Source organism: Mirounga leonina, unplaced genomic scaffold (genome assembly GCF_011800145.1).
Source record: "Mirounga leonina isolate KUSES-001 unplaced genomic scaffold, KU_Mleo_1.0 Mir_115, whole genome shotgun sequence".
NCBI lineage: Eukaryota > Metazoa > Chordata > Mammalia > Carnivora > Phocidae > Mirounga > Mirounga leonina.
Genome location: NW_023270268.1, coordinates 32,298,484 through 32,326,388, shown reverse-complemented (window position 1 = coordinate 32,326,388; position 27,905 = coordinate 32,298,484). Strand labels below are relative to the sequence as shown.

Here is a 27,905-nt window from a genome sequence, read left to right as displayed (position 1 = left end):
CAATAAAAGCTGTATTGATTTAAAAAAAAAGGGTTGACATTTATAAAGTGGTAATTTATATTGGAATGAAACAGTCAACCATTCAACATTATGGTGCTAAATTCCTTCAAGATAATAACAAAATACAAAATACCTTGGGGAAATGATTATCTTAACTTGCATTTTAATGTTTTATTTTTGGAACCACTTATGGTTTAACTAGTTGAATGCGGGACAAGGTGATGGGCATTATCAGCTTCAATTGGTTCAGTGATGACAGGCTACACCTCTATGTCTGGATTATTGCCTAACAGACTTATGAACTTAGAAGGACAACTAAATATAAATGAGTCCAGAGACATTGTTAGTATATGCTTTAAAAAATAAATGAAAATTTGGGGTGCCTGAGTGGCTCAGATGGTTAAACGTCTGCCTCTGGCTCAGGTCGTGATCCCAGGGTCCTGGGATCAAGCCCCACGTTGGGCTCCCTGCTCATCGGGGAGCCTGCTTCTCCCTCTCCCTCTACTGCTCCCCCTTCTTGTGTGCTTTCTCTCTCTCTCTCAAATAAATAAATAAAATCTTTTTAAAAAATCAGTGAAAATTTATTTAACTGCCGACAGTAAAAAAAAATTACTTTCTGAAGTATTTTTAGAAAAGTGTGTTTAACATAGGGGAGATTACTGTTAACATATTGAGGTTAAAACTGGAAAAATTATTTCACTTGCAATATTTTTATATTCATAACTGGTTTTATAGAAATGTTTTTGTTTACTAAACAAGTAGTAATTTATCTAAACTTTAGTGATTCGTAAGTAGCTATTTAATAAAGTAATATTGCATGTTAACTAGAAATAAGCATAAAACTAGAGATATTTGTTTTAGTAATTAGTTTGTTAACCTCCTCTGAAAATTCTCGAGTACATTATCTCCCAATACTTCATCATTCTGTGTAACATTCTAGATTTATAAATTGTGACATTATATTATTTGCCCATTTCAATTTATTTCTAGGTGCTAACTGCCAAAGAAAGAAAAACTCAAATTGATGATAGAAACAAATTGACTGAGCATTTTATTATCACACTTCCTATGTTGCTATCAAAGGTATAATTTCATTTACATTTCTGTGATAATATGCCACTGAGTTTGCTTATAACATTGAATTATTAAAGTAGTTACTTCTTTTTTCTTTGCTTCTCCTTCTTCTAGTATTCTGCAGATGCAGAGAAGGTAGCAAACTTGCTACAAATCCCACAGTATTTTGATCTAGAAATTTATAGCACAGGTAGAATGGAAAAGGTAAGACACTATGAAATCAAAATTCTGTTGTAGTCTGTTTAAATAACTGGATTATTTCATTTTCATGTAATCTGTAGGCTTACTATTTGACAGATGCTTATTTTTATTAATCTAATAGTTTTTCTTTTTTTCCTCCTCAGCATCTGGATGCTTTGTTAAAACAGATTAAGTTTGTTGTGGAGAAACATGTAGAATCAGATGTTCTAGAAGCCTGCAGTAAAACCTATAGCATCTTATGCAGTGAAGAGTATACCATCCAAAACAGAGTTGACATAGCTCGAAGTCAGCTGATTGATGAGTTTGTAGATCGATTCAATCATTCTGTGGAAGATCTACTGCAAGAGGTCTGTTTTAAAGTAAACACTTGTATGTGATAATTTTGGCTAATATTCAAAGTTGAATGTACAAATCATTTCCATTTTAAAATAAAATCTAGTGGAATTCTCTTTTTCAGATCTTAGCAGCATTATTACAAGTGTTCATCCTGTAATTAACTTTGGTTATACTTTATTTTAAAAACCTATTTTGGAGTGCCTGGGTGACTCAGTTAAGCATCTGAATCTTGATTTCAGCTGAGGTCATGATCTCAGAATTGTGAGATCCAGCCCCACATCTGGCTCCACACTGGGCATGGAGCCTGCTTAAGGTTCTCTCCCTCACTCTTCCCCATCCCCCACCTAAAAAAAAACCAAAACAACTTGTTTCACAAAAGCTAATATTTTTTTTGTTTAAGAAAAACCTTTTAAGGGGCGCCTGGGTGGCTCAGTTGGTTAAGCGACTGCCTTCGGCTCAGGTCATGATCCTGGAGTCCCGGGATCGAGTCCCGCTCGGGCTCCCTGCTTGGCAGGGAGTCTGCTTCTCCCTCTGACCCTCCTCCCTCTCATGCTCTCTGTCTCTCATTCTCTCTCTCTCAAATAAATAAATAAAATCTTTAAAAAAAAAAAAAAGAAAAACCTTTTAAGGTCTGGCTTTTCTTAATTCATTTTTTCGCTTTCTTTTCCTGGGGCCTAATTTACAAAATATTTTAATATTACTGAACTATTTATGATGTGCTAATGAATAGAACATAAAAATTAAGTGTGCTTGTAAGGGACAGCCACTTGCCAGTGGTATGCCCAGGATAACAGCAAACATCTCCATCTGGTTATTTTTATAGTTATTTTTATGATTCCCGCCTCTTGCCTTCTCCCTCCAATCAGTGTTACCAATTTGGAACCCCCACGGTTTTCTGTGCTCTGATGGCCAGGCTGATAGGATTTTCTTTTTAGTCCATGTAACCAATTTTTTCCTACTTCTAACTTTTAGTTTTAACTTTTAATTTTTTTCAACCATTTTTGATTTTTCATTGTGATTTTGAGCTACAAAAGTAACAATAAAATCTTTGAAATAACCATTAAAATCTTTAAAGTACATACCTTTTCACTCAGTTTCAGTGAACTTATCCTAAAGTATTAATCAGAAAAGTATACGATGTTAATGTTTACAACATTGTTTAAAATGCAAAAATGGTTCTCTCAGTGTAACAGTTATGGGTGTTTTTTATTTTTTGGTTTTTTGCTTATTTGTACTTTCTTATTTACCAGCAGTGAATATGTACTCTTTATATAATAAAAATGAATGCTTTTAGGCAGTAAGTATTAATAGACTTTCGTGTGAATATCAGGATAAGTAAAGTTATGGTAATGAAATAATGTCTTTTATTTATAGGGAGAAGAAGCTGATGATGATGATATTTACAATGTTCTTTCCACATTAAAGCGGTTAACCTCTTTTCATAAGTATGTCATTTTATTTAGATTTGGTTAATAACATTATATTAGCCAACATAAAATAGGCTGTTTTTGTAATATTTAACATCCTTGTAACAATGGGAAATTTTAAACAAATATCAAGATGTGATTTTTTTCTTTATTAATCAGATTTTCTTCAAATAAATTACGGTTTTTTATTATCATCTGATTTCTTAAGGAGTTAGATTTATCATTCAGTGTAACAAATATACTGTACACCGTACAAGTTTGTTAATCAGTATCATTGCTGGGCTTACTCTGTAAGCTGGAGTTTAGAGGTATAATTTTTATTTGATAGTTTTTAGAAATCTTAACTAAATAAAAAAGATTTTGGGGGATGCCATGAAAGTTATTTCTATGAGCTTTTTTTCCTGAATTGTTCTTGTTTGTCTATTTATTATTGTGCTCTTACTGTGTAGACAAAATAGCTGGACTTGAATAAGGAAAAAAGGCTCAGATTAATGAAATAAGTGTTACTTTTAAATTGTAATTTATATGTCCCTTGTTAATGGGTATGTTTATCTTCTCCATAAAGAAAGGAAAATAGAGATCTTTGTTGTTAAAAGAATGTTTAAGTGTAGCCCTTACATTAATGAATACTTCAGAATTCAAAAACTGTCTAAAATCGAAGACATTTCTTTATACACAAGGACACTGTTTGGAATTCTGTGGAGAAATAAACTCTTAGTTTTGAAAATATTTTGACATTTGGAAATAAAAGTTGACAGCTAGTGTCAAAACTCCTTATTTTAAAAAATATTTTGATGTTTCAAAATAAAAGTTAATGGGCATTGATCTACTATTTTAGTAGTAGAATTCATGAGAAAATAAAATGTCTGCCTATTGCAATTAAGAAGCCTGTAGCTACACTAAAGTTTTTGAGCTTTGACATATTTCTTTTCCCCTGGTTTTGTCTTTCTTGTGAATGCAGATCTCTTTCAAAAATACACATGTATTTATATTTTGAAATTGTGAATGGATTTTTTTTAATGTATTTTAAAAATACTAGGAAGAATGAAATGGAATACAGGCTTAGGTTGACTGTGTAGTAGTAATCTTCATTTAAAGGGATGAATTTTTATTGTTAATTGGTTTCTTTTAATTAATTTCTAATATCAGCTTATGTATTCTCTGTCTCCGCGCCCCGTCTCACTTTCCCGTTCTCTTTCCCTTTTCCCCTTTTTCTTTCTTTTTATTTCCCTCCTTCCTTCCTTCCTTCCTTCCATCCTCTCTCCTTGTTTTTCTTTCTTTCTAAGTTTGAGTACTTGAACATTTACCAATCTTTTTCGATTCTGCAAGAAATTGAAGTTATTTTATACTTCTACCCACTGAAACTGAGCTCAAATTTAAATTTTCTTCTACTCTAGAATAAAGTTAATGCATTTTTGTTTATTTTAGTGCTCATGATCTCACAAAATGGGATCTATTTGGTAATTGCTACAGATTATTGAAGACTGGAATTGAACATGGAGCAATGCCAGAACAGGTAGGAGTTTATTGATATTCCTTCTTTGTCATTTTAGAAAGCTAAGCTTCTCGGAAATCACACAGGATTATCAAAAACCTTACATAGAAAGTAGTTGATAATTCTTAAATGCAGCTGCTTCCTTTGATAATTATTGCCATAGTGATTAAATATTACTAATAGATGTTAGTGATTGAATGTTACCAATAGGTGTATAATATCTTCAGGTTTGAGCCGGAAAAAAGTAGAGAATCTTTGCTATATTGTATTTCAAACATTTAATACTAAAGTAAACATTATTACTCTTTTAGGAAAAATACCATTAATTACTATAGTAGCAGTTTCAGAACTTGATTAATTCGGTTTGATGTAAATTCCTAATTATGGCTGTATTCCAGGCACTGTTCTAGATATTGATAATAGTAAGCCTTAGGTATGGCTTACTTTCTGTAGTGGAACCATAATTAAATAAGCTTGAGACCTTTAGCAGATTTTAGACCTTTTTGCATTCATGTATAAGTTGGAATGGAAAGAGCAGGATTTCACCAAATTTCTCTAGTCTGGAAGAGATTTAAAATAGTTGATTTAATTCTATGTAAGAATTAAGTTGTTAATTAATTGTTACTTAACAATTATAATTATTACAGTTATTAATGGTTACATTTATTAGTTAATTTTAATTGACACATACAATTATGTTACTTAGCAATAACAATCTTTTCTAAGAATTAAAGTTATTTTGTATACTCCATATACTCATTCATTAGACCAAGATACCAACCCATAGTTAGGTATAGGTGGTGTTTAGAGGTGGTCTCATCTAATCCCATTTGGTAATATGGACACTTCATTATACTAAATGACACTTTATTATACTAAAGTAGTAAGAATTTCAACAGATATAACAATTGTGATATATTAAAAGTTAATCACAGAAGCAGTGCTTTATCATTGCTATTATTCTTTTAAGTTGTTTTAATTCATGGTTTTGATCCCTACTAAATGTAACAGCCACTCTTAAGAACAAATGTCCTTGATTATAAGTGTTTATTATAGTTTGTGGAAAGAAGCTAAATATTTAACTTTGTTGTTTTACTTCATTTTTTGCTGACTCTTCAACTTCCATCCTCTGTTCATCTCAAACTTTTCAGTAGCCTAAACACTATTCACTAATAGTCCCAAGCTGTTCTTCAAAGTTTAAAGGGAATGATAAAGATATTTCTTGTTTTGGTTTCCTCATTTTCCTCAAGAAAATAATGAGGATTGCACATCTCTATTTCATCTGGGGATTATAACTATGTCAAAATTTCATTTTTAATTCACTACACCATCATTTATTGTCATAGAACTTGTGACTTTGGTTATCTTGGTTTTCTGTTACTTATTTTCACTGCATATGTATTATTTCCCCCGTTTTATTTTAGTTTCTTAGAGTAAGAGAACAGATAATGTGACATTTGCTTGAACTTTGTTAATCTTAGACACATACTCTTTTTTTTTTTTTTTTTTTAAACACTACTATAGCTAACATACAGTGTTAGTTTCAGGTTTACAATATAGTGATTCAACAGTTCTATACATCACTCAGTGCTCATCATGATAAGTATACTCTTAATCTCCTTCACCTCTTTCACCTATTTCCGCACTCACCATCAGTTTGTTCTCTATAGTTAGAGTCTGTGTTTTGGTTTGTCTCTTTTTTTCTTTGTTCATTTGTTTTGTTTCTTAAATTCCACATCATACGGTATTTGTCTTTTTCTGACTTATTTTTCTTAGCATTCTGTTCTGTAGTTCCATCCATGTTGTTGCAGATAGCAAGATTTCATTCTTCTTTATGGTGAAGTAATATTTCATTGTGTATATATACATACATATATATCACCTCTTCTTTATCCATTCATCTTATCAATGGACACAGGCTGCTTCCATAATTTGGCCATTGTAAATAATGCTGCATTAAACATAGGGGTGTAGGGGCGCCTGGGTGGCTCAGTTGGTTAAGCGACTGCCTTCAGCTCGGGTCATGATCCTGGAGTCCCTGGATTGAGTCCCGCATTGGGCTCCCTGCTCGGCAGGGAGTCTGCTTCTCCCTCTGACCCTCCTCCCTCTCATGCTCTCTGTCTCTCATTCTCTCTCTCTCAAATAAATAAATAAAATCTTTTAAAAAATAAATAAATAAAATAAAATAAACATAGGGGTGTAAATATCCTTTTGAATTAGTATTTTTTTATTCTTTGGGTGAATACCCAGTAGGAGAATTACTGGATCATGGATCATTTGTAATTTTTTGAGGAACCTCCAAAATGTCTTCTACAGTGTCTACACGTTTGTATTCCCACCAACAGTATACAAGGGGTTCTTTTTTCTCCACATCCTTACCAGTGCTTGTTGTTTCTTGTGTTTTTGGATGGATTTAGCTAATCTGACAAGTGTGAGGTGGTATCTTAATGTAGTATTGATTTGCGTTTCCCTGATAATAAGTAATAATGAGCATCTTTTCATGTGTCTTTTTGACCATCTATGTTTTCTTTGGAGAAATGTCTGTTCCTATCTTCTGCCCAGTTTTTAATTATATTATTTGTTTTTTAGGTGTTGAGTTGTATCAGTTCTTTATATACTTTGGATACTAACCTTTATCAGATAAGTCATTTGCAAATATGTTCTCCCATTCAGTGGGTTGCCTTTTAGTTTCATTGATTGTTTCCTTCACTGTGCAGAAGGTTTTTATTTTGGTGTAGTCCCCATTGTTAATTTTTGCTTTTGTTTCCCTTGCCTCAGGAGACCTATCTAGAAAAATGTTGCTATGGCTGGTGTCGGAGAAATTATTGCCTGTGCTCTTTTCTACAAATTTTATGGTTTCCAGTCTCACATTTAGGTCTTTAATCCATTTGAGTTTATTTTTGTGTGTGGTGTAAGAAAGTGGTCCAGTTTCATTCTTTTGCATGTTGCTGTCCTGTTTTCCCAACACCATTAGTTGAAGAGACTTGTCTTTTTCCCATTGTTTATTCTTTGCCTCTTTATTGAAGATTAATTGACCATACAATTTTGGCTTTATTTTTGGGCTTTCAGTTCTGTTCCATTGATCTACATATGTTTTTGTGCCAGTACCATACTGTTTTGATTACTGCAGCTTTGTAGTATATCTTGAAATCTGGGATTGTGACACCTTTAGTTTTGTTCTTTTTTTTCAAGACTGCTTTGGCTTTTCGAGGTCTTTTGTGGTTTCACACAGATTTTAGGATTGTTTGTTCCAGTTCTGTGAAAAATGCTCTTGGTATTTTGATAGGGATTGCATTAATTCTGTACCTTGCTTTGGGTAGTATGGACATTTTAACAATATTTGTTCTTCTAATCCATGATCATAGAATATCTTACTATTTGTGTCATTAGACACATTCTTAAAACTGTAATCATGTGTATGAAGTTTTTGTGCATCACTACTAGATTATGCTCTTGTTTGTTTTAGCAGTTAGAAACTATTTTGCATTAAGCAGCTCCTAGAAACATGTCTTTAGATACCCAGTATTAAAAATCCAAAAAGTATACAGGACTTGACCAATTCTTCATAGGACCATGCAAGCTCGCCTTTTGGATTGCCATTCTATACTTTAAATTAGAATTCAAAGAAAATACCATTTTAGAGTAGGTATATTAAAATTTATTGTCTAGCTGTCTAATTTTATTGTCCATATGCTTGACTCTTTGTTTTCCATGGTAACCATTAACTAGAAGTTTCTTTGTCCCACCCTTCTGAGTTAACTGACTTCTTTTTTTTCTTTCCTCTTCCACTGATCTATCTTTTCTCATGCCAGTACTGTTTTAACTATTATAGCTTTAGAATATGACTGAAGTTTATAAAATTTATCTGTTTTTATAATAATTTTTTGAAGTCATATTATAGAAAAGTTATAGTAGAAAAAATAACTCTTACCCCTTCACCTGATTCACCTACTGTCACAGTAATTTTCCACAGCTGCATACTTGTATGTTTTCTCTATATAGATGTTTTTATTTTTATATAAATATGCATATATAAAACATATTAATAATATTCTTTATAGCAGGTTTTTCCCAGCCCAGGAGTCAAGGAATAATACATTGCATTTAGTTGTTATGTCTTTTTTTTGGTCTCTTTTAATCTGGAATTCTTTCTTGTCCTTTTCTTTGATGACGTTGACATTTTGAAGAGTACAGACCAGTTATTTTATAGAATGTACTCAACTTAGTTTTGTCTAATCTACATGTTTAGATTCATCCATATAATGAATTCTTGGTAGGAATGCTACAATAAATGACATTTGTCTTCAGTGCATCACATCAGGAGGCACATGATATCAGTTTTTTGCTGTTGGTGATACTAACTTTGATCACTTTAGGAAGGTGGAGTCTGCCAAGTCTGTCCTGTGTAGTTTCCATTTTCATTTTTAATGTGGAAAGATTCCTTAAGACTGTAAATATTCCTGTTTCTTATCAAACTTTGATATAATGTTAGCATCTATTTGATTCTTGCCTGAGTAATTTTTTTCTGTCATGGTCACAAAATGGTAAATTAAATGATGATTTTTTAACTGTCATTTATTTATGTCATTTATTTGTTGGCCCTCTGCTATATAATGCCCATCTCCATTCATTCATTCATTTTTTAAGATTCATATGAACTCACGGATTGCTACTTTATTCCTATTCTGTCCAGCTGGTTAAAATTTAGTCCTTTTGTTATTTATTTTGGTGCTCAAATTGTTGCAGAATTAGCCAGAAGGAAATTCTTTCATACCTCCTCCTGTGTGCTTTTTGATATTTTTTTGAGCATTTCCATTCTTTCTGGAATAAGAATATGGCATCTGGTGTCTGTTTGTGCCCTCCCATATGCTAATGAATTTTTAACCTTATAAGTATTAAAAGTTACTACAGTTCCATAACACAGTGATTATTAGCTGGTAAACAACCCACATTTCAGAATTTATTAATAGTATTTCTTCATACAATTTTCTGTAAAATAAAGACAACAAATATTTAAATTCTCCTTTTTTTGTTTTGTGATTTTGTGCCTATTTCCTGTTGGTATATTTGTAAGTTTTATACCTTGGTTTTAGCTAACATCTAAGAAAAATGAATATTAAACTTCTGCTTTAATATATAGTTTCCAGAATTGTCTGAATTGATTCTAAAAATTCAATATCAATAAAGAACATTTGTAAATTGTTTTGGTTAAATTTGCTATATAACAAAACAGTCTGAGTAAACCCATAAGGAGGGAATTGTAATCATATGTCACTAACTTTGGGCCTCTCGAGGCATCAGTAATAAAAAACTTTTGTGGGGCGCCTGGGTGGCTCAGTTGGTTAAGCGACTGCCTTCGGCTCAGGTCATGATCCTGGAGTCCCGGGATCGAGTCCCGCATCGGGCTCCCTGCTCAGCAGGGAGTCTGCTTCTCCCTCTGACCCTCCACCCTCTCATGCTCTCTCTCTATCATTCTCTCTCTCTCGATAAATAGATAAAAATCTTGAAAAAAAAAAGAAAAAAATAAATAAATAAAAAACTTTTGTTTTGCACTTAACTATGTTCCAGGTAATATTTTAAGTCTTTATGTGTATTTATTTGTTTAAGCCTTAGGACAACCCTATGAAACACATATATCATTATTCTTTTTTTATTGGTGATGAAACTGAAACATAGAGATATTAAATAACTTGCCTAATGTCACGTAACTATTGCATACCCACTCAAACCAAGCTTTTAAATTTTGTTCAGTGTCTCTTCACATTTTTTGTACTAATTTGCTACTGCTCTTTATGATATCCCACCCCTTCTGATGTTTGCCCCGTGTCAGACTCTTTTTTTGTATTATTTTTCCTAAATATCTTTTGAATTTTTTCAGTGACAATTGTGGGGAGAGATTAAATACTGGTACTTAATCTGTCATCATTAACTGGAAATCAACACATTTCTTTAAACTGAACATAATACAGGAGTTGAGTTTAACTTCAGTCGCATTATTGCTCTTGGGTAGATTATGACTTCTTGTGTAAATAATGCAGTCACACTTTCTTTAGAAGCATTTTGATGCTTTCCTTAGAAGACTACATACTTATTTCCTTGACTGAGCTTAGAAATTATTTCAGTTACCCACTTCTGACTCTTCTTGGGCATGCCATATCAAAATTTTGCCACCATTCACACACACATCCAGACAACCACCTACATATTCATTATTGACCAAAAATGTGTCTGAGTGTCAGATCCTCAGGACATAAGGGTATATTAGAAGCAGTACTTAATCTCAAGAGATTTTTATCTTTTTTTTTTAATTCTACCTCCTCAGTGTCTCTTTTGCCATCATTCTTTTTAGCCCTACTATCACTACCTTAGTTTAATCTTAATCATTTCCTTAGTTTAATCTTCATATTTTTCTTGTGAATCACAGTAGTATTTACCTCTTGTCTTAGTAACCTTAGTTTCAGCCTCTTTCCAATCTAGGTTCTGTTCCAGTAATTTTCAACTGTATGTATGTATCTGAAAATCTTATGGAGCTGTTGGTTTTTTGTTTTTAAATACTGACATACTCTCAGATACCATTGTAAGAATAAATTGGTGTAATCACTTTAGAAGTTTGTCAATCTGTCAAAATTAAAAGTAGACATATCCTTTTTTTTTTTTTTAAAGATTTTTATTTATTTATTTGAGAGTGAGAGAGAGAAAGAGCACAAGACGGGGGAGCGGGAGAGGGAGAAGCAGGCTTCCCGCCGAGCAGGGAGCCCGATGCGGGACTCGATCCCGGGACTCCAGGATCACGACCTGAGCCGAAGGCAGTCGCTTAACCAACTGAGCCACCCAGGCGCCCCAAAAGTAGACATATCCTTAACTGACATTTATAATTTAGGAATTTAGAATACAGATACATACTTGGACATGTGTAAAAAGATGTAGGTACAAAGATGTTCAGTGTAGCACTATTTATAAAAACTTAAAACTAAAAGTAATCTAAGTGTCAATCAATAGAGGACCGTTAACTTTGGTAGGATAGTTTTGATTCTATGCAATGCTATATAACTATAAAATTAAAAATGAGGTTAATATTATTGATGTTAAATATTCTGTGTGAGAAGAAATTTAATGAAAAAGGCAAGGAGCAGAATGGTATATAAATTTAAAGGGATGATAAAATCTCCATATATGGACATCTATTAGTTGACAGATTATTTCTGGAATGATACATGAGGAGCTGTTTGACAATAACTTTTCTCAGTGGAAAATGAGATCTATAGTGGTCACGAAGCTTAGTTTGAATAGAACACCATTATGCCGTTGGCTATTTTACTATGTACATCTCTTGCTTTTTAAATTTAAAAATCACTTGCTTAGTAACTGAAAATTGAGATTTTAAGAACATGTGCCATTTACAGTAGCACCGAAAAATATTAAATACTTAAGGTAAATCTTAACAAAATATGTGCAAGATCTGTATGCCAAAAACTACCAAACACTAATGAAAGAAATTGAAGATCTTAATAAATGAGGATATATCATGTTCATGAATTAGAAGACTTAATACTGTTAAGATACCAGTTTTCCCCAAACTGATCTTAGATTAACACAGTTCCATTTAAAATCTCTGCAGGGTTTTTTGTAGAAACTGACAGCTTGATTCATAAAAATTATACGGAAGGCCAAAAGAAATAAAATAACCAAAAGAATTTTGAAAAAGAACAACAAAGTTAGAATGTTTACACTACCTCATTTCAGGACTAAACAGTAACTTTGATAGTGTGGTACTGAAGAAAGGATAGACATAAAGGTCAAAGGAGCAGTATAGAGAATCCAGAAAGAAATACACTCACATATATGTGGTCAGTTGATTTTTGACAAAGGTGCTAGGGCAGTTCTTTGGGAAAAGATGATCTTTTTAACAAATGGTGCTGAAATAGTTGAATATATATATGAAAAAAAATCTCAATTAACACTTCACACCATATACAAAATTAACTCAAAGTAGGCCATTTAGACTATAAACCTAAGTGCAAAACCTGCGAGTATAAAACATTTAAAAAAGAACACGGGAGTTAAAATCTTTGTGACCTTTAAGTTAGTCGAAGATTCCTTAAATACATCGGAAGCATGATCCATAATTGAAAAATTTCAAAAATACACATTCAGCAAAATTAAACACTTCTCTCGAAAGACGGTATTAAGAGAATCGAAAAGACAAATATAAGACTAGGAAATAATTATAAATCACATATCTGATAACAGACTTGTATTCAAAAAGATGAAGATCTTTCAAAATTCAGTACTAGGAAAAGCAACTGATACTTCACCAAAGAAGATAGATGACAAACACATGAAAAGCAACTTATTACTAGTCATTAGAGAAATGCATATTAAAAGCACAATGAGCTAATACTACCAATCATTTCAAGAGCAGTGGAACTCATACGTTGCTGGTGGGAATGCAAAATGGCACATTCACTTCAGAAAGCAGTTTGGCAGTTTCTTAAAAAGTTACATAGATACTTCTCTGACCCAGCAGTCCCTCTCCTGAGTAATATCCAGGAGAAATGAAAATTCTGGTTCACGTAAAAACCTATACTAGAGTGGTGTCTAGGTGGCTCGGTCGGTTAAGCTTCCAACTCTTGATCAAGTCGGGTCATGATCTCCAGATCTTGAGATCAAGCCCTGCTCTTAGCTTCATGCTCAGTGGGGAGCCTGCTTAAGATTCTGTCTACCTTTTCCTCTGCCCCTCACCCTGTTCATGCTCTATGTCTCTCTAAAATAAATAAAATTAAAAAAAAAAAAACCCTCTACCAGAACGTGTATAGCAGGTGTATTCAAAATTGCCCCAAACTGCGAACAACTCAAATGTTCAACTGATAAAGGTATAAAAACAAATTGTATTGTCATCCATACAGTAGAATAATTCTCAGCAATTAAATGGAAGGTGCTACTGCTACATGCAACAACGTGGATGTTTCTCAGTAACATTATACAGAGTAGCAGAAATCAGATACACAAAACTACATGCTGTACAATTTTATTATATATTCTGGAAAACACAAAACTATAGGGTCAGAAAACATACCCAGAATGGGGCAAGAGACTTACTACAGAAGGGCATGAGGGTATTTGAGGGTTGGTGGAACTCTTCTATTTCTTGATTGTTTTGTTGGTTACCTGGCTATACATTTGTCAAAATTGCAGAACCTGTATATTGAAAATAGTAGATTTTTCTTTATATATAAATTATACCTTAATTTTATCCAAATGCAAAAGGGTAAATATAAGAGTAATTATTTCTCATACTTATAAGGCTGTTTCAAAGCCTGACCAATATATATTTTGAGGTTTAGAAAGCCCCAGACCAAAACACAAGAACAAAAGAAAACATTTATCACATGGTGGAAATTTCAGAACTAAGAGCCATAGATTGATATAATCTTTATTCTTGTTTTTCAGCTCTCTAGCAAAGGTACATAGAATGATTGTAAATATTATTTAAATTAATTGTTTAAAAAGGTTGTTGAATTGTTTCTGTTGATTCTAAATTTTAAGGGGTGGAGCATGAAAATTTGCATTTTTTTTTTAATCTTTATAGATCCTTCAGAGGCAAGGCTCAGATGTACATCTGTTCCCTCAAAAGACAACATACAGTGTTACACCATTTTTGAAAAGCTCAAAAACTAGAAAAATTAAAGTGTATTTGTCCAATGATATGTATATGTGATAAAACTGTATTTTTCCAAGAGCCAGGACATAATATACATGAAATTTAGTAGAATAGTTTATCAGCCCTAAGGAATGGGGAAGAGATCATACATAGGTGGATACAGAGTTATTGGTATCATACTAGTTCTTAAATTTGGTTGTCTGTTCATAGGTTAATCTTATTATTATGCTTTATACATCTATTTTGAAGCATCAAATATTACTTTAATAAATCTTAAACAGAAGCACTTCTCTTTGCTTTTGTGAATGGGATATTTTTGAAACACCTGATCATGTTACTCTTCTCTTCAAATATGAACATGTTACTATCTGTGCATTACCTAGTATTCTTAGGATAACATCCAGATTTTTTTTGTCATAGTGAGTTGACCTTGTTATTGTCCAAACAAGTGTTCTTCTGAAAGTGAAAGCGGGAGGTGGGAGGGGGTAGGTTACTCTTAATTATTCCAAGACATAAGCATAAAGCAGGATGTATAGTCACCCTCCTATAAGGTCCTCTGTGATTTGGTTTCTGCTGATCTAGCTTCAGTATATGCTTACACTTATCCTGTACCAGCCTTTTGAGTTATTGGTGAAGCTTTTTTTTGAAATTTCTATTCCTTCAACCTCCACTTTCCCTTTGTTGCCAGATTAAATCTTACATCTTTCTTTAAAGATTTAGTATACACTTTTGCTTCTCTAGAAAGTTTTTCCTAACCATTATCACTCTTCCTAGCTAAGACAGAGTCCTTCTTGCCCCTCAGCATCTGACCCTGTGTGTGTATTCTTAGTCAAACCAATTACTAAATTGTTACAGTTGATACTTATTTATGTTCCCATTAGATTCTTCTCTGAGATTCAGGGAATATATTTGTTTTAAGCTCTTACTCTAGCAGAAGACTTGGATACTGAGTAAACGTCTGTTTGAAAAACGGAGTTCATATAGTGAACATTTGGTAACAGTGTTATTTTTTCAGATTACTATTTTAAATTGTCATACAGTTATATCTCTAGTTATTATTTATATACCTCTGTAAAATTACCTTTCTTTATGTTTCCCTATCTTTTTGTTGTATTATATATTTTGTTGTAGTAAAAAACACAATGTAAGATTTACTCTCTTAACAAATTTTTCAGTGTACAATATAGTATTGTTAGCTATAAGCATGATGTTATACAGCAGATCTCTAGTTCATTTTAATTTATAAGCTCTTTTCTATGTTAATGTTCTTAGCCTTATGTCATTTGTTGCAATAATTTATCAGTGGGAATCTTTTTAATTTTATATATCTTGATGCCTGGATTATAAATGTTCTTTATATAATCAGGATTATTAGTCGTTTTCTGTTGTTTTCTCTCTTTGATATGTTACGTGGAAAGCCTTTCCCCACATTTTCAAGTCATTTAAATATTTCTTTTTTCTTGTATTTTAATAGTCTTTTTTTATATTTAAATGTTTGGAATCTATTTGCATAAACCATTTATTTCACTTTGAATATGTCTTTAAGTGACTGTTCTTCTTTTGGAATTATGGATGTTCCCTACTTTCACCCTTTCATAAGGACCATAATTCTATCTCCACTAAGAATTATGTTACAGTTTCTTAATGATTTCTGAATGGTTGTGTTGCTGTATATGTTGTTTGGACAACTGTTTGCCTGTATTACTATACCATTTCAAGGTCATCAGCAGAAATTGTTGAGTCTTTTAAGCAGATCACTGAGATGGAAAGTGGCAAGATCTTTTTGATGTTAAAGCCTACATTATTTGGGGAGAAAAGGCTAGTACACATTGTTAAAGAGTAGGCCTAAGATGGTATGTTGTGAATGCGTAGTCCAATGTGCTTTCCACTATATACAAAACCCCCTTTTGGAGATTAGTATGAAGAGATATCACTAAAAAAGACTATAATATTTCACACTGGACTTACTGTTGACATACTGCATTTTTCTTTACACTCTTCCTTGTTTTAAATACTGCTTGGAATTTATAAGAAAGCTTAACAGCAAAATTCCAGGGTCCAAAACTGCCGAGGATTAATGTGCATTAGCCGGCTATGCAGTCCATTCCTTGGGAAGTTTTAATTTTTTAGTTACAGAAGTTAACTTTTAACTATTTGAATTTTTTACCTCCGTTTTTTACCCTTCTAGTGATTTTTTTTTTTTTTAATTTATAGTGTACTATGCCCACTGGTAATACAACACATTGGATGATCCTTCATTACCAAAGCACATGTAGAATTTAGGAATATTTCCTCTTTGTTAAAGAATTGTTACTTCTTTATCACTATGATTTGTCTTAATGTTTGTGCTTTTCTTAGCATTTGCTTAAGAAAAATACTACCGCAAACTCTGCTCTTTGCCATATTATTATTTTTTAATTATCCAGTAAAATTGACTTATTTTCCTTTTATGTAAAATTATGAATTTTAACATGTGTCTAGATTTATGTAGTCACCGCCACAATCAAGATACAGAACAGTTTTCATCATCCCTTTTTAAAAATACCCCTTTCATCATCCCACTTTAAAATATCCCCTATAAAAAAAGAAAACCTTTTTCTTCATGTTGTCCCTTTATAGTTAGATGCTTGCCCTACCTACATCTCCTGGAAACTACTGCTCTGTTTTCCATCACTGTGGTTTTCTCTTTTTGAGATTTCCAAATAAATGGAATCATAAAGTATGTAACTCTTTAGAGCATAAAGTCTTTGGTAAGCATAATGTCTTCACTGACCATAATGCCTTTGAAATTAATCCAAGTTGTTTGAATCAATAGTTGGTGCATTTTTTAAATTAATCAGTTCTCCTCCATTGTGTGGATATACCAGTTTGTTTTATCCATTCACCTATTGACAGGCATTTGGGTTGTTTCCATATTTTGGCTCTCACAACTAAAGCTGCTGTGAAAATATGTGTAGAGCTTTTTGTTTGAACATAAGTTTTCATTTTGCTAAAGTAAATGCCCAGGAGTGCAGTTGCAGGTATTAGGGTATAAGTGTGTGTTTAACTTTATTAGAAATTGCCAAACCATTTTCCAGAGTGTCTATATCATTCTGCATTCCTGCCAGTAGTGTGCAACTCCCAGTTCCACATTCTCATCAACACTTGATACTGTTTTTACTTTAGCAAACTTAGTAGGTACGTAGTTGTATCTATTTCATTGTGCTTTTAATGTACGTTTCCTTAATGCTAATGATGTTGAACATCTTTTCTTATGTTTATTTGTCAGCCTTACATTCTTGGTAAGCCATGCTGATTATTAATTTGCATCTAAAGGCTTTTTTTTAAAAGGGGATATTAATTGTCACTCATACTAACCTACTCTAAATATGATAGGCCAGTATTGGATATGAGAAGCAGACTAGTTTAGTTTAGTTCACTCTTTTGTCATGTACTTATCCACTAAAAAATTTGATCCTCGGGGCACCTGGGTGGCTCAGTCGTTAAGCATCTGCCTTCGGCTCAGGTCATGATCTCAGGGTCCTGGGATCGAGCCCCGCATCGGGCTCCCTGCTCCAAGGGAAGCCTGCTTCTCCCTCTCCCACTCTCCCTGCTTATGTTCCTCTCTCGCTGTGTCTCTCTCTGTCAAGTAAATAAGTAAAATCTTAAAAAAAAAAAAAATTTGATCCTCCATTCCCTTAAAGTCTCTTGCAAACAGAAAAGTGAAAGAGCCCTATCAATATATCCCACAGCTATTATGTAGATTCTCAGTATTTTATTTTATTTTTTAAAAATATTTTATTTATTTATTTGATGGGGGGAGGGAGGGAGCACACAAGCAGGGGGTGTGGCAGGCAGAGGAAGAAGCAGACACCCTGCAAAGCAGGGAGCCCGATGTGGGGCTCGATCCCAGGACCCTGAGATCATGACCTGAGCTGAAGGCAGACGCTTAACCAACTGAGCCACCCAGACGCCCTGATTTCAGTATTTTAAACATAGCCTATATATGTAGATGATATGTATCTACACATGTATATATTACATATGCATAATCATTTTTTCCTTATTATATAGTCTTATTTTCCATAAAAATTCGGTTTTTCTTTTTTTTTAAGATTTTTATTTTGTTTTTTTAATATTTTATTTATTTATTCATGAGAGACAGAGAGAGAGAGAGAGGCAGAGGGAGAAGCAGGCTCCCTACTGAGCAGGGAGCCCGATGTGGGATTCGATCCCAGGACCCTTGGATCATGACCTGAGCCGAAGGCAGATGCTTAACCATCTGAGCCACCCAGGTGCCCTTTTTTTTTTTTAAGATTTTTATTTATTTATTTGACAGAGAGAGAGAGACAGTGAGAGAGGGAACACAAGCAGCGGGGAGTAGGAGGAGGAGAAGCAGGCTTCCCGCAGAGCAGGGAGCCCTATGTGGGGCTCGATCCCAGGACCCTGGGATCATGACCTGAGCCGAAGGCAGACGCTTAACAACTGAGCAACCCAGGTGCCCCCAAAATTCAGTTTTTCTAAACATAAACATTCTAGGAGCTTATCGTTTGGACTTTATTTACATGGAAAGTAATCTTCAGTTCATCTTCAAGATGTGTGATACCATTAGCCAGAGGTTGAATGATACTCATTAATTCAATCTGTTAATCAAAGATGAGAGCTATGGTTCCTTTAAATAAGTAAAAGTAATTATTAAGGGAAAGGACTAAGCATTTTTATGTTGATTAAGGTAATGCTAACTGCTATAATAGATTAATCTCAATATCTTAGTGGCTTAACACAATAGAAATTTATTTCTCACGCCCATACCTATAAAGTGCAATTAAGGGAAGTGGGATGTCACTGCACCACCCATTTACTCAAGGACCGAGGTTCTCCTGGGTCATTGATATCCTGCAGGTAGGTAGGAGAGTAAAAGATGGAAAAGGCACTCCTGCTTCTTAACTACTTTTGCCCAGAAATGTGCAGTACACATTATCATGTCCTCCCAGGAACAATGTTAGCTAATGGAAACAAGAGGACAGAGGGGTAGGGTCAAAAGAAATTCTTTGTCATCAGCCCAGTATTTGCTATAATTATCAAAGATCCTCTCTAGGGTCAGAGTATTAATCAAGGAAAGGCAGAAGGACTTTGGTCCTCATTGGTTAAAACAATCTCTTTTGGCTTTTTCAGTTTGTCCTTGTTTCATCTGTCTATACTACAGAAAGATGAAGTTGCTGAATAAATGACTTCTGGACAAGTTGGGATAACATCACTTAGTATGGAGGATATACAATATCAGTATGACTGATGTGTAAAGCCCAGAAGGAAGTGTTCTAAATTTTCTTTTCAAATGTGATCAGCTGTATTATATAATTATACCTGTGAGAAGGCAAAATGCTTCCTAGTCAATGAAAGTGAGCTTTTTATTTTAAAATAATGCAGTGGATCCCTTAAAGTAAATGCATGATGAACGCCAATATATGAAACAGATGAAAATGGGGATGCTCTGTTTGAAATAAGTATTGGAGTGATCAAGTGTCTCCTTCCCTCATAATCACCTCCAAGAAACTTCTGCAAAACTTTGGGACAGTTTGAATAAGTTCCTAGTATATAGATCAGTAGAAATGTATAAGGAAAGGAAATTATATTTGTGATGATTAGGAGAAATGGTAACTAAAATTAAGCAATTCTTCAATATTACTTTTTTCTATATCTTAATTTCCCATTGATAATGTTAATTTGTATATTACTTTTCTAGTAATTTAACAATTCGGTTGTTTCAAACTGAAGATAATTTTTTTTTAATATTCTCTTTTCCTTCCACACAAATCACTTTATCAGTGTACCTTATATTCTAAATTAGAGGTTATCAAAATTTGTCTCAGTACTAATACGTGTACTGTACTGAGCATCTTCTATATAGTAAGGTGATTTCTTTAGCATTAAAGTTCTTAACTTGACAGTGTTTCAGTAGTCTTGTTTCTGGCATTCTGACATGAGTCAATCATTTATTATTATGTTTGATAAAACCCTGACATCATCTCACTGGTGTTACATCAAAAGTAGCACTACTCATTCCTCTAACTCTGATTATTTATTTTTAGTGCTGAATAGGGACATTGGAGATATCTTTTGCTTATGTGATTTGAAACCTAAAACTTTTGAAGTAAAATCAGCTAAAATTCTAACCACTTCCTTCAGCATTCTATTTACTGATTTCTTTTGATTTATTATCTACATATATTTATTCTTACAGTTTTTAGTTTATCAAGTGGGGAAGATAATAGAGATATTATAATAATGGAATATACTATTAGTTATGCTTTATTGCAGTAAAGACATGTATTCAAACAAAAATGTAGTAAAAGCCCTATCCACAATGAAATTCTCCTGTAGTTATAATTCTTAATCAGTTTTATTTTCCTGAATTCTGTTATTTGTCTCTGAAAAACAGAGACAAGTTTTCACAAAACAAGAATTCAGTGCCAGTAAAAAAATGAAAACCTGCCCATCTCCATTAGTGAGAGAGAGATATAAGTTAATGTAAGTTAATACTACATTAAAATAGTGCTCTTGGGGGCGCCTGGGCGGCTCAGATGGTTAAGTGTCTGCCTTCGGCTCAGGTTGTGATGTCTAGGTCCTGGGATCGAACCCCACATCGGGCTCCTGGCTCAGCAGGCAGTCTGCTCCCTCTGCCTCTACCCGCCCCCCCCCCCACTCATGCTTTCTCTCTCTCTTCCTGTCTCTGTCTCTCAAATGAATAAGTAAAATCTTTAATAAACAAATAAATCCATAAAGTTAAACATACACATACTATATAATCCCGCAATTTATTCCTAGAGCAGTGGCCCTCAAAGTGTAGTTTGGAGAGCGCTGGTGATTTCCAGGGCACATCTATGAGGTCAAACTATTTTCATAAGAAGAGGAAGATGTTATTTGCTTTTTTCATTCTCATTCTCTCACAAATGTACATTGGAGTATTGGTGTCCTGTCAAAGAATATCCACATTTACCTGCAAAGACTATTAAAATATGCCTTCCTTTTCCAGCTAATCAGTGACACTGGATTTCTTCATATATTTCAATCAAAACAGCATATTTTAATAAAATGCAGAAGCACATTTGAAACCCTGTTTTCTATTAAGCCAGACATTAAAGAGATTTATAAAAATGTAAAACTATCATTCTTCCCACTAAATGTTTTTCATTTTAGAAATTTAGTTCTTTTTCAGAAATACATACTTTATTATGATACAATTACTTTAATTTTTAAATGAATTAATACGTATTTGAAACATTATTTTTAATTTCCAATATGATAAATCTGTTAAATAACCCACATAAACAAAAGCAATGTAGTTTTTTTGAGAGTAATTTTTTAGTAATTTTTAAGAGAGAGGTCCTGAGAACTAAAAACTTCAAGAACCTCTGAGCTAGACAAATGCATGCATGGACACCAGGAGACATATATAAGAAAGTTTGTAGCAACATTATTCATAATGGCCTAAAACCAGCTAATCAACAATAGAATGAATAAATAGGATATTCTAAATATAGTTCAAGACCAAAAAATAATGAACTACAGCTACATGCAACAGTTATGTATAAATCTTAACTATAAATGTTAAAATGAAAGAAGTCAGATTCAAAGTAATTCATATTGCATGATTCCATTTGTGTAATGTTCACAACCAGGTGTGTAATAAACTCAGTATTTAGAGGTGCAGACTTGGGTTGTTAAAATGTACTGACTGATAAGTCAAAATGACTATTATCTTTAGAGGGGGAAAAAAGACATTTTATTGGGAGAAGGTGCTAGCAATGTTCTATTTCTTGATTTGGATGGTGATTACAAAGGTATTTTTCTTTATATTAATTTATTAAATATTTTATGCACATTTCTGTATGAATGTTCTATTTCATAGTAAAAATGCTTTAAAATCATCATTTAATTATAAAATCTGCATAAAAATGATTTCTTCAACCTCCCTTTAAAAACCTAAGCAAAATATTCATAACAGTAGATTTTTGTTTAAAGCGCAGTGATATTTGGGTCCATATTTATCAACATACATTATATCTTTATTCTTTAGACTGATATGTTGGTTTGTCTTTTTTTAACCAAATACTATTTTACACATTCTTATTAATGCTACAAAAATTTGGACTTGAAACCATATTATAAGAAAAAACTGTGATAAACATTGTTCTCTTAATACTATGCAAACATAAATTATGTCTCATTTGTTTGAATTTTTTTATTTGATACAGATAGTCGTACAGGCACTGCAGTGTTCCCATTACTCGATACTTTGGCAGTTGGTGAAAATTACTGATGGTTCTCCTTCCAAAGTAAGTAAGAGTTTCTGAAGGCAGAAGAGTTATTACTAAAATAAAGTAACCTTGCTTAAATCATTATTTAATAATTTGTTACCAATTATTATAATAAATTATAATTTTAATGAAATATATAGTAATTATTGTTATCAACTCTTGCTTTATCCTATGAGTAAGTATATTTTACCTCTTTGAAAGATAACCAGTTCTTCAAGCAATAGATGTAGAGTTGTATAGATACACAAAGTTAAAAGTCTTACAAGAAATAACTGTAGTAGAAACCACAAGAGCTTGGATAGGTGACATGCTATTAAAAAGAGAATAATATTGAAGGTAATGCTATGTAGCTCTTAGTTATGGAATTATGGCACCTTGGGGCCCAAACTAAATAACACTCTTGTTAAAAACAAATTGTTAGATAATTTTTTTTAATTTTAATCTCGCCATGACAATTCAAAACAAAAAGGAAAGTACAAATCAGAGATTAAATGAAACTAGGATCCAAGAGAGTCAAAGGGAGCCTAAAGCCTACTATCCTTGAGGATATTTTCTAATGTAGACAAATCCCAAGGCCCTTCAGGGGTGGAATATCTAACAGGTAGCATATCTCTAAAGTTGGAACCCTAAAGAGCTACTTCCAGCACAAGGGTAAATTAGAAATAAACCTACAACAGCTCCATTTATGGGGGAATATAAGGAAAATAGCCTGTCTTAAAATTTGTCATTGAATAAAGGGGAGAAAATAGGTCTTTCATGAAAATTTATAACCGTGAGTGAGCTTTCATGTAGGTTTCCACCCTAAGTCCATCCTACTTCAGTGGTCCATTAAAAAATTTAAAAAGCAAGTTAGGATTTTGATTTAAAATATTCGTTGGTGGTATCTCCAAGCACCTAACACAATCAAATGTAAGTCCTTTCTGAAGGAATTTGCCTCAAAGAGGAAAATAAGGGGCGCCTGGGTGGCTCAGTCATTAAGTGTCTGCCTTCCACTCGGGTCATGATCCCAGGGTCCTGGGATGGAGCCCTGCATTGGGGCTCCATCCAAGGATCCTGGTATCGAGCCCCGCACTGGGGCTCCCTGTTCCGCGGGAGGCCTGCTTCTCCCTCTCCCACTCCCCCTGCTTGTGTTCCCTCTCTTGCTGTGTCTCTCTGTCAAATAAACAAAATCTTTAAAAAAAAAAAAAGGCAAATAAAATTTTAAGAAAAATGAACTTATAGTAAAAATTACTCAACTTAAAAGTAAACAAGAAACCATGAACAGAACCATGAAGAGAAACAGACCCAAAAAGTGCTATTTATACCTTGGAATTATCTGATACAAACATAATTATAAATAAATATATTTCAGTTGTTTCATGAAATGAGAGAGCTTGGACATATGTTTATAAAGAGCAAACACTTAATAAAGAACCAAGTAAATATATTACAGTGTTTACATATCCTCATCTTAACAAAACAGAGGCTGTTCAACTAGTAAAGAAGGTTAATACATTATAGAACCACCAGCATGATATGGAGCATTCTTTTCTTTCCTGACTAATAATTTGAGGATATCTCTGCCTTTAGAAAGTAATTGGGGTTTTTATTTATTTTCAGTTAGAGCAACAGTAATGTATTAGTTAGCCTCCTGGTTTTTATATTTTATTGACAATTTTAGTCTTGAAAAGCAAAAATCAAAGTTAACCTTTTATTAGTAACTAAAGTCACTTTAAAGTGTATTATGGTTTCATGTTTTTGAAATGTTCCTTAATATGGTAAAATTAAAGGAGATTGAATATATATGTTAAAATTTGATAGTTTATATATTACACATAATTTACTTTTATTTTGATTTTTTCATCTGGTTGCTTTTGGTATTCCATTTTTTTCTGAGATCATTTAGGTTATCTGAGCTGTTTGTTATTTGGCTGAATATTGATTCTTTGCATTTATTAAATTTGGACTATATATGTGCCCAAAAATTTAGCATAATTAAATGGTTAATTCCTCTATTAAATTTAATTTCAGTTTTGTTCTTTTGCAACTATATTCCATAATTGGAGTGAGAATCTCTGTTCTTGACCCCACTTCTTTGAATATTTTCTATTTTTTTTTAGCCCTCTTACAGTAGAATTATTTTGAAATTCCTTAGCTTTCTGTTTAATTTTGGTCTGACTCATTCTTCTAATAAAAGATATCTTCATTTTTTATCATTTCTCATAATGCAGATTTCGTAATTGTCCTTGCCAAGTGGCAATGCAGCTCTTGTGGTCAACACTGATTTTCTTTATGTCAGAAAATGCTGCAGCATCTTTTAAGTGCTTTATTGTTCAGTTGATTTCTGTATAAAGCTTTGTGTGCATTTATATCATACGTGAAATTCTCCTTACTAAAGTGTCTCTCAAATTATTTCTTCTCATTTTGAAGTTGTTGGTAATTTTTTTTAACTAAAGTATATTCAATAATCATTGGGTGTCATTTATAGCTGTCATTTAAAAGTGGTTCTCTAAGTGATAATCTTGAAAAGCATGAATTTGCAAGACACAAGCAAACTTTAAAAATTAATCTCTCATTGCTAAGATTTTTCCTTTTAAAACAATTATTGTAATGACTCTTTTATATAATAATTACTAGATCAGTAATTGCCGAACTTTCTAATCCCTTTTGTGATGTAGGATATCTTTGAAAATTTAAGATCCATATACATAAGCTTTGTATGAATTTAATCTATATTATTAATTTTCCCCCGATAAGATATCAACTTCCTAACTATAGTTCCAGCCACATCATTAGTTTGTTATGTAAATAACCTTAAGGCAAGTCGCTTGAATAATTTTAAAACAGATAAGGTATGTCAAAGCATTTTATCTATTGTGAAATGCTTTCCAGATATTAATAACAACTAAAATAACCACTTATCTGTGTCAGGTTACTTATTTACAAAATTGAAAGTTGTATTGGGCCAATCATTTCTAGCTCTAAAATTCTTCAATCTGAGGTGCCTGGGTGGCTCAGTTGTTAAGCACTTGCCTTCGGCTCAGGTCATGATCCCAGGGTCCTGGGATCGAGCCCCGCATCGGGCTCCCTGCTCCGCGGGAAGCCTGCTTCTCCCTCTCCCACTCCCCCTGCTTGTGTTCCCTCTTTCACTGTGTCTCTCTCTGTCAAATAAATAAATAAAATCTTTAATAAATAAATAAATAAAATAAAATTCTTCAATCTGCTAAGGTTAATAACTGCTATAATTGCAGATGTCTGGATAGATATATGAGAATCTTAACAGTGGTTAACTCTGGGAAAGAGAAATTCTTTGGGGGCAAGAATACGAAGGAGAGAAATTCATTTTTGCTTTATACCTTTTGATACTGTCTGAGGGGTTGTTTTTGTTGAAGACTATATCTAACAGTGATAATTTTATCACAAAAGCTTCAGAAATATCCTGATTCTCCCATCCTAATCTTAGGTTTTGATTTATTACATATAACTCAGAGTTGTTGAACTTGGATGAAAACTGGAAAAATGCATAGTGTGTCCTGTATCTTATTTGCTGTAGCAGTATTATTCTGTTGTTTATAAATGTGAGCTATAAGGAAATTTGAAAGTGATTTGATGAGACCTGTTTGTTTTAGATAAGGCCTAGAAGGGGACACTGTTGTTATTATTACCTTGTTGGTATTTTATCACTTGAATTAAATGCCTTAACTTCATTAAGTCTTCCTAATAATTCTATAAAGTGGATGTTATGATAATCCCATTGTACAGATAAGGAACCTGATACTTAGAAACATTGGAACGTGATTAAGATCTGAAACTTAGAGCACAAGTCTTTTGAATCTCAGTCTAGTAGTTTTACTGTTAGCACTTTTTAAATTCTTCCATTATTAAGCTTTTAATACAACTAATTCTAGAGTTTCATTGTTTTTAAACAAATTTTCTAAGGGCACATCGGTTGACTCCTTGCTGAACACAAGCTGACAATGTCTGTTAATCATTTGGGTACTGAAAAGTTAGGTAAATTATGTCACATAGCCAGGTTTTTTTTTCATCATTTGGTATCCCCAATGGAATACGTTTAATGAGAAGTTACTGTGATTTTAAATACCTGTTTCTAATGCCAGTGAGTTACAGTTAAAGTATACAGAAGACTTTGGTAATGCATTCTATCCTTTTTTTCCTTTTAATTTGTTTACTGAAAATTAAATTTAATACACTAGCCTCCTGGGGTCTATATATTTAACATGTATAATGTTGGTCATTTAGAGACAGCTTGAAAGTGTTCTTACATGAATTGTTTTTGGTTTTTGTCATTGAGCAATTACTATGTTAATGTGAAATGAACCATTTTGCTAGTGAGGAATTAGACAGCTAACTACTGTTTTTCTCTACTCACATTTATAGAAATTCATTTAAACCTCTGAGGGAGGTCACTTATGTTTTTAATTAATTATACTTACTAGTTTGGGGTATAAAATAGATTGGTTTTCATAAATTCAGGCTCTCTTACTTAAGTACTTGTTCATTGTAAAAAATATATAAATAAAATTTCTGAATCTTACCACCTGTGGATAACTATCACTGTTAATATTTTGGTGTGTTTTCTTGCAGTACTTTTTCTGACTTACTTCAGTCTTACCGTAATGTATTTACAGTTTACAAAATTTTGTGTCTCTTCAATCAACATTTCCTTCAGTTTCTAAGACGTGTTTGTAGATAGTATTTTTAATGTATGCATGATAGTCCATTGTGTAGCTATACTATAATTTATTTTACAACTCTTGTCTCTTGGATATTTAGGTTGTTTAAGCATTTTAATGAATAAAATTAATGCCATGATGGGCATTCTGGTGCAAAAGCTTGTTCTGTGTTACATTGTTTCATCTTGTGTTATATTCTTAGAAATGGAACTGCTGGGTCAAAGATGGTACATACTTTTAAGCCTTGGTATATATTGCCAAATTGCTTTTAGAGAGTACTTTCTAAAATTTATTTTTCTTCTCTATTGTCATGAACACTGTCATTCAGAAAATTATGAATGGTAGTTATATTTGGTTTAAATTCAAGTTATAATTTAACACAACAGTGAACACTTTCATAAGATAAAGTATATGAAAAGACTATATCAAGAACAGGATTAGATCTTTATTTGAATTAGAAGTGCATTGGGTTTTACCAATGGGTATTTCCTCTGTTCCCCTAATTTCCAGAGTTGAAGCTCTTTGGCAGTCCCACAGGTCATGCTCAGTATACTTTGCTCCGGTGCCCCCTAGTGCTGGTCCTGTAGAAGCAGCCTTCAGTTTCTCTTCTCTAACAGAAAACATCCTTCTTCCTTCAGCTCCTTCTGGACAGATACAAAGACATTTAAAGAGCCAGGTAAATAAGAGTTAGGGCTAATATAATGCCCCTATTGCCGTTTTTGGCCTGGGGATCTAGAATTT

At 33.0% G+C, this 27,905-nt stretch overlaps 1 protein-coding gene across 3 annotated transcripts in view; it reads left to right on the top strand.

Annotated features, from left to right (window-relative positions):
* STAG1 (stromal antigen 1) overlaps positions 1 to 27,905 on the top strand; it is a 409,713-nt gene that overhangs the window by 328,953 nt on the left and 52,855 nt on the right. For all 3 annotated transcript variants that reach the window (XM_034995271.1, XM_034995264.1, XM_034995275.1), the window contains 6 exons: positions 991 to 1,083; positions 1,189 to 1,278; positions 1,419 to 1,622; positions 2,986 to 3,056; positions 4,467 to 4,554; positions 22,429 to 22,509. In XM_034995271.1, the coding sequence (XP_034851162.1) occupies positions 991 to 1,083; positions 1,189 to 1,278; positions 1,419 to 1,622; positions 2,986 to 3,056; positions 4,467 to 4,554; positions 22,429 to 22,509 (627 nt within the window). The remainder of the gene's footprint in view (positions 1 to 990; positions 1,084 to 1,188; positions 1,279 to 1,418; positions 1,623 to 2,985; positions 3,057 to 4,466; positions 4,555 to 22,428; positions 22,510 to 27,905) is intronic.